General features: G+C 49.8%; 1 protein-coding gene across 1 annotated transcript; it reads right to left on the reverse strand.

Annotated features, from left to right (window-relative positions):
- Positions 1–6,320: 6,320 nt before the first annotated feature.
- Positions 6,321–11,541, reverse strand: LOC136621408 (mesencephalic astrocyte-derived neurotrophic factor-like). Its single transcript, XM_066596894.1, has 4 exons — positions 11,377–11,541; positions 10,766–10,893; positions 7,994–8,135; positions 6,321–7,641 (listed from the first exon to the last, which is right to left on the reverse strand). Exons 1-4 carry the CDS (start codon positions 11,462–11,464, stop codon positions 7,457–7,459), a joined length of 543 nt encoding a protein of 180 aa, XP_066452991.1. The 5' UTR covers positions 11,465–11,541; the 3' UTR covers positions 6,321–7,456.
- Positions 11,542–12,952: the final 1,411 nt, after the last annotated feature.

Consider the following 12,952-nt stretch of genomic DNA (forward strand, 5'->3'; position numbering starts at 1 on the left):
TCGCCTGAGGGTAGCAGAAAGATCCTACTGAAGAGACATTTTTGAGTTGGAGGTGGCAAGGACCTAGAACAGTGATGAGCAACCTTTTGAGCTCGGTGTATCAAAATTCACCAAAAAAACGAGCATAACTCGGGTGGTGTGTCACTTCGAGAAAAAATCCATAAATTTGCGATATTTATAGCTTAAATAACAAATATGTATAATTGTAATGTATAACTGTATTTAATAAACCCAAAACACCCATAGCACAAGCCCTCGCCTCTCCCAGCCTCCCCCTCAATTATCTCAGTAATGATGAGCCCCCAGCGGCGACAGCGCCCCCCAGCAGCGACAGCGGCCCCCCAACAGCGCCACCCACAGCGACCCCCCAACAGCGACAGCGCCACCCACAGCGGGCCCCAGCAGTATCTGCCCCCACAGAGGCCCCCCAGCATTATCTGCCCCCCCACAGAGGCCCCCCAGCAGAATCCGCCACCCACAGATGCCACCAGCATTATCTACCCCCCACAGAGGCACCCCAGCAGTATACGCCCCCCACAAAGGCCTCCCCAGCAGTATCCGCCCCCCGCAGAGGCCCCCAGCATTATCTGCCCCCCCCACAAAGGCTCCCAGCATTATCTGCCCCCCACAGGGGCCCCCCAGCAGTATCTGCCCCCCACAGAGGCCCCCCCAGCATTACCGGACCCCCAGCAGTGACTGCCCCCTAACAGCGGCCCCCCAGCGGTAACTGCCCCCTTACAGCGCCCACCCAGCGGTGACTGCCCCCTTACAGCGGTCCCCCAGCGGTGACTGCCCCCCCACGAGACCCACGTACTTACCTTGTGGAAGCTCTGCTCCTCCTGTGCCCGGCGCGCCGCCAGCAGCGATGATCTCCGGCGCACACTGTGACGTCAGTGTGTTGCAGGACGCCTCCTCCCCCGGACGCTCTCACGGAACCAACAGGTAGGAGACGTCGGGGGACGGGGGGAGGAGGATCCTGGCTGCACACTGACATCACAGTGTGCGCCGGGATCAGCACTGTTAGTAGTGCTGGTTAGTGAATACCAGCAGGGGAGTCACGGCCCCTGCCGGTATTCATTAACGGGGTGAGCGGCCGCGTGTCAGCGACTATGGCTACGCGTGTCATAGGTTCGCCATCACGGACCTAGAAACATATAAAATTGGCTTGTTCAAAAAACCCCATGGTTCATCTAGTCTGCCCTTATAATATTTCTCATAGGTTCGATCTATGCTCGTCCCCAGCAGCTTGAATTCATTTATTGTTGATTTTCCAATCACATCTGCTGGAAGTTTCTTCCAAGCATTTACTACTCTTTCAGTAATACAGTATTTCTTGGTATTGCTTCTGAGTTTTCCCCAACTAATCCCCGACCGTGCCCCCTTGTTTTAGTGTGTAGTTTCTTCACTCCTGAACCGTATTTATACCTGTAACATATATACAGGTTTCGATCATCGCCCTTTGTGTCTTTTCTGATTAATTTTACAAGCAATGAGTTGGCCGGGATTCAAATCCAGGTCAGCTGCTTGAAAGGCTGCTATGCTCACCACTATACCACCAATGCGCAAACAGATGATAGGGACCCCATATGCCTCTTAGTATAGCGAGAAGCTGTTCTTCATGAGATCAATTATGTATAAAATGGTGCAATGTTGACAATCTTGGGAAAGCGTTCGATAGAAAGTCAGGTTAAGTGCAGGAAAATTTGACCAACTCTTCATCTGGGATTCGAACCCCAGTCTTTCACGTGACGGAAAATATAATACTAAAGAGAAACAACCTTCTATATAGTATAGAGTCATTGATTGTGATTAAAGGGGTTGTCTCGCGGCAGCAAGTGGGGTCATACACTTCTGTATGGCCATATTAATGCACTTTGTAATGTACATCGTGCATTAAATATGAGCCATACAGAAGTTATTCACTTACCTGCTCCGTTGCTAGCGTCCCCGTCGCCATGGATCCGTCTAAATTCGCTGTCTTCTGGCGTTTTTAGACGCGCTTGCGCAGTCCGGTCTTCTTCCTGGTGAATGGGGCTGCTCGTGCTGGAGAGCTGGTCCCGCGTCGTCATCGTAGCTCCGCCCCGTCACGTGTGCCGATTCCAGCCAATCAGGAGGCTGGAATTGGCAATGGACCGCACAGAGCCCACGGTGCACCATGGGAGAAGACCCGCGATGCATCGTGGGTGAAGATCCATCTTGGAGAAGGAAGAAAGAAGTTGTCGCAGAGCGGGGATTCGGGTAAGTAATATATATATATTTTTTTTTTAACCCATCCCTTGGGTTTGTCTCGCGCCGAACGGGGGGCCTATTGAAAAAAAAAAAACCCGTTTCGGCGCGAGACAACCCCTTTAACCCTTTGCAATCCAATTTTGGATTCAGGGTTTTCTAGGGGGCTTTCTCTTTCTGCCACCTGCGGGCTAGAGCCAGTGCTGGGATATGGGACATGCTGGAGAAGCTCCGACAACAGAGCGGCCAATAATATACAGTAAGAATACCCTGCCGGACGTCTTCGGACATTGGAGCTGTACAGGCTTCAATCAGAATGTCTTCAGACGTCAGACAGTGGATTGGAAAGGGTTAATAGGTCTGGTGGGGTGTTTTTGAGTGATGAGTTCTGTTTTTTGCATGTTGAACTTTATAAAGCAGGAAGAGAAGAAGAATATGGTTGATGGACATGTTGGAATTCTGGATAGCAGTCTGGGATGATTTAGTGAATCCTGCATTGAGCAGGGGGACGGACCCGATGATGCTGGATATCCCTTCCAACTCGACTATTCTATGAGGGCAGGTCAAAAGAAGGACCACAGAGTAATGTAAAAGGGCAAATAAGTCTAGAAGGAGCACAGATTAATGTAGAAGGCAAAGATGTTTAGAAAGAAGAGCACAGAGTAATATAGAAGGTAGAGAAGTTGAGTAGGAGGAGAACAGAGTACAAGGTGTAGGACAGGTCTAAAATGGGGAGCACAGAGTAATATAGAAGACAAACAGAGTCTAGAAGGAGGAGCACAAAGTATTGTACAAGACAGTGGACATGTCTAATAGAAGAGCAGAGTAATGTAGAAGGCAGATGACTTGTCTTATAGAAGGAAAACAGAGTAATGTAGAAGGCAAGTGACTTATCTTATAGAAGGAAAACAGAGTAGAAGGCAGAGGACTTGTCTAAATGGAAGAGCACATTGTAAGTGGCAGAGGGCAAGTCTAACATGAGAAAGAGCAGAAAGCAATGTAGACGTCAGAGGACAGGTCTAGGAGGAGCACAATAATGTTTGGAGGCTTTTGCCGTTAGCAGATCATTGGTGACTTTAGTTAGGACAGTTTCGGTAGTGTGGTGGGGTCGAAATGCAAATTGTAACTCTGCGAATAGTAAGCTGGATGAAGTGGAAGGACAGTTCAAACTGGACGTGCTGCTTAAGCTTTGAATTGATCTGCAGTAGTGAGATCGGACAATGGCTGGACCAAGACGAAAGATCAAGGGATGGCTTCTTAAGGACAGGTGTGATGGTTGCATATTTAAAAGATGGGGAAAGGAAGGGGAGACACCAGCACTTACTGAAAGATTGAAAAGGTGGGTTAGGCCCGGGATCAACACAGTGGTAAGGTTGAGGAGAGATGGCATTGGGTACGGGTGTTGAAGTGCAATTTATAAGTAGAGACGGAGAAGCCGGTGAAGTGGAGAGAGGACTAGTCAGCTGTGCAGAGGGGTTGTGGGGATTTCAGGTTGAAGCTTTCTCTGATGTTGTCAATTTTGTGTTTAAAGTGTGTGGCAAAGTCTTCAGGGGAGATGAGAGGTGTGGGTTGGGGCGTCACGGGATGGAAGTGTTAGTTAACCGGGATTGCGGGAGAAGGGACATATGAGAGTAATGCAGTACTGCTGTTTTGAAGAAGTGATTACCAGTTGAGGACTGCTTGTTTGTATGTTGTGAAGTCTTCTTTGCGGTGGGTTTTCTTCTGAGCCCTGGAAGCTTGCCTCAGTTTCCTCATCAGGGCGTTGTGCTAGTGCTGCCTATAGATTTCTTGGGTTCTTTAGTCTAGGAGAGGGGTTACCAAGTTGAGAGCTAAAAGTGGTTTTCCAGGCAGCACTCGCTATCAGTGCCAGGATGCACAAGGGTCGGAGCGGAAGCCACTACTCCGACCACTGTGTAGTGGCTGCCACTCGTAATTACAGGTCTCGAACTCAATGGAAACTGTACCTGCAATTACATTAACTGTGGCATTATAGAAGGCAGGGCTTCGTCTGGCTTGGAGTGATATGATAGAGCATAGTGAGTGTGTGACTGTCACAGCTTTTACAGTTTCCATGTTGGTCCGCTATTTCCTGGACTGAGGGAGACGTTCATGAGAAACCGGAAGAGACTATAAGCTGTGGTCAAATAGGAGAGACAAGCGAGAGAGGTTAGATAGGGAAGAGAAGGGATGAAGATAAGTTCAGTTTGTGTCTCTGTGAGAGGCCGAAGGAGAATGTCCGTGATAAGGTGTCTGGAGGCAGCTGCATGGTGCGTGACAATGTGTCATGATGATGGTAGGAGCATCAGATGAAGGAAAGTGGAGGAGCCAGGTAGTGAAGCTGCTTATAGTATCAGACATAGCACATTTGTTCTGATAGGGTCCCTACGAACGCTCAAGAGTAACGTACTGCAGGTAAGAGGGCTGCAGCAGGGAATTGTAATGTGTGACACGCATCCTGCTCGATTTATACAATGAACCCTTCAAGAGCCGCTGCAGATAACAACAAGGGTTAATATAACCCTACGTATCACATCACAGTGTAATGTTATAATATTCAGATTGTGCATGTGGCCGTGGAGCACCAGCTCCATCCTCAGACCATTCATAGGTACTGCATGAACTAGGGAAACTCAGCAGCCTGCTAACGAAGGTTAGGATACATAGAGTATGGGGATGAGCTATATTTGCAGATTGATATTTCAGTTTGAAACGTGACACATTGGTAACATACCGTCAAACTCGGGTATAGGAAAATGTCAGTAAGATAACTGATGTGATTGTCATGGTAGCCAGTGCATATAGCCATACCTTGGGGAGTCCGGGACCACTGCTATAATGCAAGAATGGCGCATATCACAAGACCTTAAGGTACTTTTACACAGAACTGTCAGGTGCAGAAGTGCTGAACAGTTATCGTACCGATCATCGCTTCTGTGCTTCCACTCAGGGGTGAGAGTTGTTGAGTGAATGGAAGTGGAGCCATAGATCTCTTCCTGCGCCCACCTCCATGCACTGCTTACACAAAGACAAGTTGTGGACTAGTCACTTCATTACAGTGAGCTGAAACTAAGCGACTAATGAGCGATTTCTCCCTCAGTGCCGTCAGATCCCACATTTGCACGGAAGAATTGCTGATTTAAAATGAATAAATAAAGCGCTCATTTCAGTGATTTTTCGGCCGCTAGTTGGCCCATGTAAATGTACCCTCACACTGTAGGGAGCCCAGCTTTTAGCCAAGCAGTGCAACGTTATATAATGCATCAGTAATCCTTCCTACAACTATTTTCTGATTGACCCATCTTAAGGGTATCTTTACATGTAGATATTTGATTTGAAATTCGCTGTGCTTCCGCAGTTGATTTAACAAGATACCGTGCTCCCCCTCACCAAGAGTCTTTGCGCTCTTATCACTTTCTTCATCAGGCACCCGGCGGCCTCTAGGGAGCGTAGCAACACTAGTCAGAGGCTGCGGAAGAGGCCACCGATGCTGCAGTCACTAGAGACTGCTAAGTGAAGGAAGCGCCAAGAATACGAAGACTTTGGATGTGAGGGGGAGCGCAGCTTCTTCCGAATTCAGTTGTAGAAGCATAGCTAATTTTGAGTCAGAATCCACATCGATGGGTCAGATTTTCACTCTGTTTTGCATGTGAAAATCCCACTACATGAAAACATACCCTAAAAAGAGTTTTCTGACACAACCCATCCTCAGGATAGGTCATCAATGGAGGATCAGCAGGGGTCAATTGCTCAACATTCCCACCAATCAGCTAATTGAAGGGACACCAGCACTCAGGGGAACGTCACGGTCACTTCAGTCCTTACTAGGCACAGCAATATGCACTGTCCAGCAGCTGTGCCTGGTAGTGCATCTCAGTCCCGGTCAATTGAATAGGACTGAGCTGTTCTCAGGCCCTGTGACCAATGAACGTGAGACGACAGGTGGGGAGCCCAAGTGGCAGACACCATTGATCACCTATTGAAGACATTTCCCGAAGATAGACCATCAATAGTGTGAAAAAACAAAAACGTTTATCTCTGGAACTGATAAGCTGCTGCATCTGCTCAGATCAGGAAATAGAAGCCGAGCCGGTATATAACGGAGTGGACAGAATCTGTGATATTTAATGTTAGCAACACCACACACAAACCATGAAAAACTGTGACCGGCAAGGAGTAGGGCCACGGTCTCCCTGGTGTAAAACAACAGTCAGCAGAGAAGCGTGCAGCTCGGTGTAGGATCAGCACTTAGTGACATCCTCGGAGATCCTGAGTAAATGCTTTGCCGAGTTGCATCCACAATTCTGCTGCTCCGTTGTGAGCGCTCACTGCTGCTTCCCACAAGCGTTCTGTCCGAGAGACATGGAAGATATCTGCATCAACTGAGCAGCGGTCCAGTCAGAGCAACACATTATTGGATGTCTTCTCAGTTCAAGGCTGATGGATGCTCTATGCAAGCAGAATTGTGAATGCAGCTCTGGAATATAGGATATGATGTAACAGTCGATTCATAACTGCATGTCATACATAATAAGTAACGTAAGGAATTTACTCCTTGCTGTTGGAGATGCACACAGTTTGCTCTGCCGCGCTCTCCCCGCACCGTACGATGAAGGAGTGTAGCAGAGTGCTGCGTTGCCACCACTGCGGGGCATTTCATTTTTAATACAATTTTTTTTCTTTGCTGCCCTAGAAGAATATTTTTCTACAAGCATCAGTAATACATAAAGAGGAGTGCGGGCAAAACAAGTCTCCTCCTGCGATATCTGCGCCAGGCCCTGTCCCCGCTTATGGCGGCATATCTACAGTGCTGCTACCGACTGAAATACTGATGACATCCAGCTAGCAACTGTTGGATAGAGCTACAGAAGTGATAGTGGGCAGCAGGTAGACTCATATCTTCGGGTGCATTTCTGATGAGGTGCAGATCAGTGCGGCGCCGCCGCTGCTCTCCACGGGCCATGACACGCGCAGCAGGACACAGAGCGGATTCTTTTATTTTCATAGAAAAAAAATACCACTCGAAGGAAACAAAAACTATATAATAAACCACCGCTGTAAACGGCCACAGCACAAAGGAATAACCGTGAACTGCGTTCTCCGCTAGCGACCAGGCGTCCGGGATCCTCAAGAACAGAAAAGAAAAAAATATCTCTATTTTAAAAAAAAAAAGTAAATAGAACTAATATAGGGGTCCAGTCTGAGCACCAGGGGTCAGTGCAGGAGTCAATGATCAGAGGTCCGTCCGTGCATTTGCTGCATTGGGAGCATACTTGGGCATCTGCTCGTTGATCTTGCGAATGTAGTCAGACTTTTCCGCACAGCCCTTGCAGGTCTCACCCCAGTCGTCCAGGATTTTCTTCAGTTCCTTCACTCGCAGTTTCTTCAGGTCCACCGTGCTCAGGTCTATCTGCTTGTCTGTGGAGAGAATGGAGAGCTCATACCGGGACCCCTGCTGTGTACCCGGACCCCTCCCCCCTGCCGTGTACCCACACCCCTGTCCCCTCCCCCCTGCCGTGTACCCACACCCCTGTCCCCTCCCCCTGCCGTGTACTCACACCCCTGCCCCCTCCCCCTGCCGTGTACCCACACCCCTGCCCCCTCCCCCCTGCCGTGTACCCACACCCCTGCCCCCTCCCCCCTGCCGTGTACCCACACCCCTGCCCCCTCCCCCCTGCCGTGTACCCACACCCCTGCCCCCTCCCCCCTGCCATGTACCCGGACCCCTTGCCCCCTCCCGGGTACCCGCACCCCTGCATGCTGCACTCACCATATTTCAGATCACAGATCTGACTGTCCTTCTTCTTTAACTTCTCACAGATCTTCTCAGCTGGGATGTGGTTACTTAGCGGCTTGGAAACCTCATTGGTGATCTTTGTGGCTGCGTCACTGGTGGCTCCGATGTAATAGCACTGAAGAGGCAAAATCTGAAGGTTAGAGGTCATGACCAACAAGGAATGTTCTAGAAATCTGTCTCCCCCCCTCCCCCCTTTAGTGGTGGCTGCATGCATGCGTATCCAGTAAAGTCCCCCCTAGTGGTGGCTGCATGCATATCCAGTAAGGATCCCAAAAGCAGTGGCTGCATGTATGCGTATACAGTAAGGACCCCCCCCGCCCATCAGTGGCTGCATGCATGTGTATGCAGTGAGGTCCCCCTAGTGGTGGCTGTATGTAGGTGTATACCGTGAGGTCCCCCTAGTGGTGGCTGTATGTAGGTGTATACCGTGAGGTCCCCCTAGTGGTGGCTGTATGTAGGTGTATACCGTGAGGTCCCCCTAGTGGTGGCTGTATGTAGGTGTATACCGTGAGGTCCCCCTAGTGGTGGCTGTATGTAGGTGTATACCGTGAGGTCCCCCTAGTGGTGGCTGTATGTAGGTGTATATCGTGAGGTCCCCCTAGTGGTGGCTGTATGTAGGTGTATACCGTGAGGTCCCCCTAGTGGTGGCTGTATGTAGGTGTATATCGTGAGGTCCCCCTAGTGGTGGCTGTATGTCGTGAGGTCCCCCTAGTGGTGGCTGTATGTAGGTGTATACCGTGAGGTCCCCCTAGTGGTGGCTGTATGTAGGTGTATACCGTGAGGTCCCCCTAGTGGTGGCTGTATGTAGGTGTATACCGTGAGGTCCCCCTAGTGGTGGCTGTGTATAAAGTGAGGTCCCCCTAGTGGTGGCTGTATGTATGTGTACACAGTGAGGTCCCCCTGGTGGTGGCTGTATGTATGTGTACACAGTGAGGTCCCCCTGGTGGTGGCTGTGTATAAAGTGAGGTCCCCCTAGTGGTGGCTGTATGTATGTGTACACAGTGAGGTCCCCCTGGTGGTGGCTGTATGTATGTGTACACAGTGAGGTCCCCCTGGTGGTGGCTGTGTATAAAGTGAGGTCCCCCTAGTGGTGGCTGTATGTATGTGTACACAGTGAGGTCCCCCTGGTGGTGGCTGTATGTATGTGTACACAGTGAGGTCCCCCTGGTGGTGGCTGTGTATAAAGTGAGGTCCCCTTAGTGGTGGCTGTATGTATGGTTGTTGGTAAACAAAGTCATATGATAAACTATGTCCAGGATTTGGAGCTCTGTATCAGCTAAACTGAGCTGTTTACAGTGTAAAGATAGTTTAGGAAAATTAATCAGCGTAGACTTTGGGACCAAAACATGAAATTGTAAGTTGTCATTTACTTGAAAGGGGTTCAGTTATTAAAAAAGGAAAAAAGAAAAATTCTATACTTACCTATTCCTCCCCGTCAGTCTTCTTACCAGATCTTCTCCTGGCTCCTCCAGTCCCCTGGGTCACCTCCCCTCCTGCCGGCCGGATCCTCCTCTTCCTGTGATGAGGCGTACATCGCTGGCATTCTGCTTCCTGCAGGCAGTGCCCGGTCACTAGTGATGTGGCGTTCACTGCCTACAAGGGAATGCCGAATCTTCAGCAGCCTGCTTTAGCGCGACTGTGCATGCATGATGTCTCAGCACTAGTGTTTCATATACTATAAAAGAAAACACTGGCGGCAACATGTTGCATTCATTGCCCTGCAGGAAGGGAACTGCAGCTACTGGACGCTCCAAAACAGGAAGAGGATCCAGCCGGCTGGAGGTGAGGTGACCCGGAGGGCTCAGAAGATCAGTGAGGAGAAGATCTGGTAAGAAGACTGACGGGGAGGAATAGGCAAGTACTGATTTTTTTTCTTATGACAGAACCCCTTTAAGAGTCCGTCCTGTCCTGCAGATTTCTAATACACTTTACATTTCCATGCCCGACTATTTTCCGCACGCGGTGTGAACCGGTCGGTGACAAGAGGGATTTTCAGGCTTTGGACGTAAAAATAAATAAGATTTCCCTTCACTGACAGCAAGCAGAGACTGTGAGGAATACATACATATGTATAGTAGAACGGTTAATGAACGTTTCATTAATTAAAGGGACGTTCCCATGTCCGCTTTCCAAACCCAAGATGGGAAACCGCTGCTATGTTTACCGGCCACCACTCACGGCAAGAGCAAGCGGCGTTTCCGTAGCGCGCACTGAGGTGAATAGGAGGTAGCGGACCGCCCTACAGCCTCAGAGGCTCTCCTTCATTTCAATGAGAGCTACGAAATCAGGGCTCAGCATTTTCCGACAGGCGGTCGGGTGGAGTGACGGGTTTTTCATATCGGCCATGAAAAGCTGAGATGGAAAGACCCCTTTAAGCCTCATCTGCAGAAGACTAGATGATCCGTCGGGGCAAATAACCCCCAACGAGGATCAGGCCTTCAGGCTACGTGTGCCGTAGATAGACCGTCAGCTCATGTGTAATTTGCGCTGGTCGCCATTGACTGATAAATGTCGCTCTCCGCTCAGACGGACCACAGAGTCATAAGATTCTATTCCTCCTCTGGGAGAGCTGGGTGACCACCGATGGCCGGCCAGGATTCCTGATCCGCCGCTCCCAACACCACGTAGCGTGGAGACCCGCCGCTCTGCGGGAGCCGAGAGCCATGGATGACATTGTGTATACCCCGCACATTGTTACTACAGGACAGCGACGGAGCTGTTGGGCGCCATTCACACGGTACATACAAATCTGTTCTCTTTCCCCTTGGCGGCGTCACATGACTTGAGCAGCTCCTTGTCCACCGCGGCCGCCGTGAACTCCACGTTCTTCTCTTTAAGGGACTGATAGAAGCGACTCAGAAACGATACGCACACTGCAAGGAACAAACATGGCGTCAGATCCGGCGCAAATCACACGAACACATCATCACAGCTCAACTAGGATGTCCGGTGGTATCCTGGGGAGACCCCCGAATCCCCTCGCAGGCCGACACCTGCACCATCTACAGGACTCTAGAGACCCCCAAAACACGCTAGGTTACAACTATCAGGGGCTTCTGCTGTGGACAGCTTGAGCTCTGTAGGGCCAACTGTAGGGAGTAGGGGACCCCTAGGACCCCGCAGATCAGGCATCAACAGGAGAGCTAGTCAGATCCCCCCCCAAATAACCTCAACAGTCATAACAAACCACCCCCATAATAATCTGCCCCCCCTCCTCCCTTTATCACAACAGACTCCCCCCTCCCCTAATAACGTGCCCTCTTATTTATAACTACAGTCCCCCTCACCTGTCATCACAGACCCCCAACGTGCGCCCATTTACCACTACAGACCCCCTGTAACAATGTGCCACTCACCCTCGCACTCTCCCGCTCTCAGCGTCTGGCCCCGGCCGGGCAGGAGCAGCAGGATGCCGGTTACCGTCAGGACGCACACAGTCCTCATCGTGGTCCGCCGCTTCCTCTCACACTGAGCTCACCGGTAACTCCAGCCCTGCTTCTCCTAGCAACCCCCTCCCGCCCCCGCCGCCTCACCCCTATTAGTCAGGCCGGTTCCACGCTGCACGTAGTGATTGGCTGGATGTGCCTGCCTGTTACACGTCACGTTCTCCTATTGGCTGATGCCCGGGACACGTCAAGTGCGGATGCGGGATAGTTGTCGACCGCTGATTGGCTGTGACGTGTCCATTCATACTGCGGAATGTCTGCCGTGAGTGCGGAAGTAAGCGGCCATCTTTACTAAGGGCAGACGCCCTCAGTGCTGTGAGTCACTTATTCTCTATGCCTATAAACAGGCTGGTGGGAATAGGAGTCTCAGCACACTGCTATGAACGGTTCTGGGGCTTTTTATGTGAAAGGGATGAAGCTCCAGCCTGCATGTCAGCTGGAGAAAAGTGTGGTACGGTGTTAGCCAGTAGACCAAAATGTGATTGTTCCCAGCAAGAGAAACCAAGTAATCTAGTAGATAGGATACCTTTAAATAGCCAACAAAAGTACATGATGCTATTGCGAGGTTTCGAAACTCCCAGTATTCGGATTCTTCCTCAGGCATAATGAAATAGATCCAAAAAGGTATGCATGTGTGTGTGTGTGTATATATATATATATATACACATACATATACACACACACACATGACAAGGCACAGACATGGATGTGATTGATTTGCACTTAAAGGGGTTGTCTCGCGAAATCAAGTGGGTCTATACACTTCTGTATGGCAATATTAATGCACTTTGTAATATACATCGTGCATTAAATATGAGCCATACAGAAGTTATTCACTTACCTGCTCCGTTGCTAGCGTCCCCGTCGCCATGGTTCCGTCTAACTTCGGTGTCTTCTTGCTTTTTTAGACGCGCTTGCGCAGATGGATCTTCTCCCTTCGGCTGGTCTTGGAAGCATCGGCGTTTTGGCTCCGCCCCCTTGTACGCGTCATCGCGTAGCTCCGCCCCATGACGTGTGCCAGTTCCAGCCTCCTGACGCCGATGCTTCCAAGACCAGCCGAAGGGAGAAGATCCATCTGCACAAGAGCGTCTAAAAAAGCAAGAAGACACCGAAGTTAGACGGAACCATGGCGACGGGGATGCCAGCAACGGAGCAGGTAAGTGAATAACTTCTGTATGGCTCATATTTAATGCACGATCGATATTACAAAGTGCATTAATATGGCCATACAGAAGTGTATAACCCCACTTGATTTCGCGAGACAACCCCTTTAAAAGAATTCCACAACAGGATGAGTAGAGAAATAAATAAATACTTAAATAGTCCACTAGTAAGAATGTGAAGGTTTTATGGTCCCTGAATTAGTGTTAGGGGGTCACCAGGCCAGAGTGTTATCTGATCTATAGAGTTCTCATACTTCCCAGTCACGTGTGAATCTTCGTGAAGAATTTAACCCTCTGTTGAAAGTTGTTATAAATTTGTATTC

This window comes from Eleutherodactylus coqui, chromosome 3 (genome assembly GCF_035609145.1).
Source record: "Eleutherodactylus coqui strain aEleCoq1 chromosome 3, aEleCoq1.hap1, whole genome shotgun sequence".
NCBI classification, from domain to species: domain Eukaryota; kingdom Metazoa; phylum Chordata; class Amphibia; order Anura; family Eleutherodactylidae; genus Eleutherodactylus; species Eleutherodactylus coqui.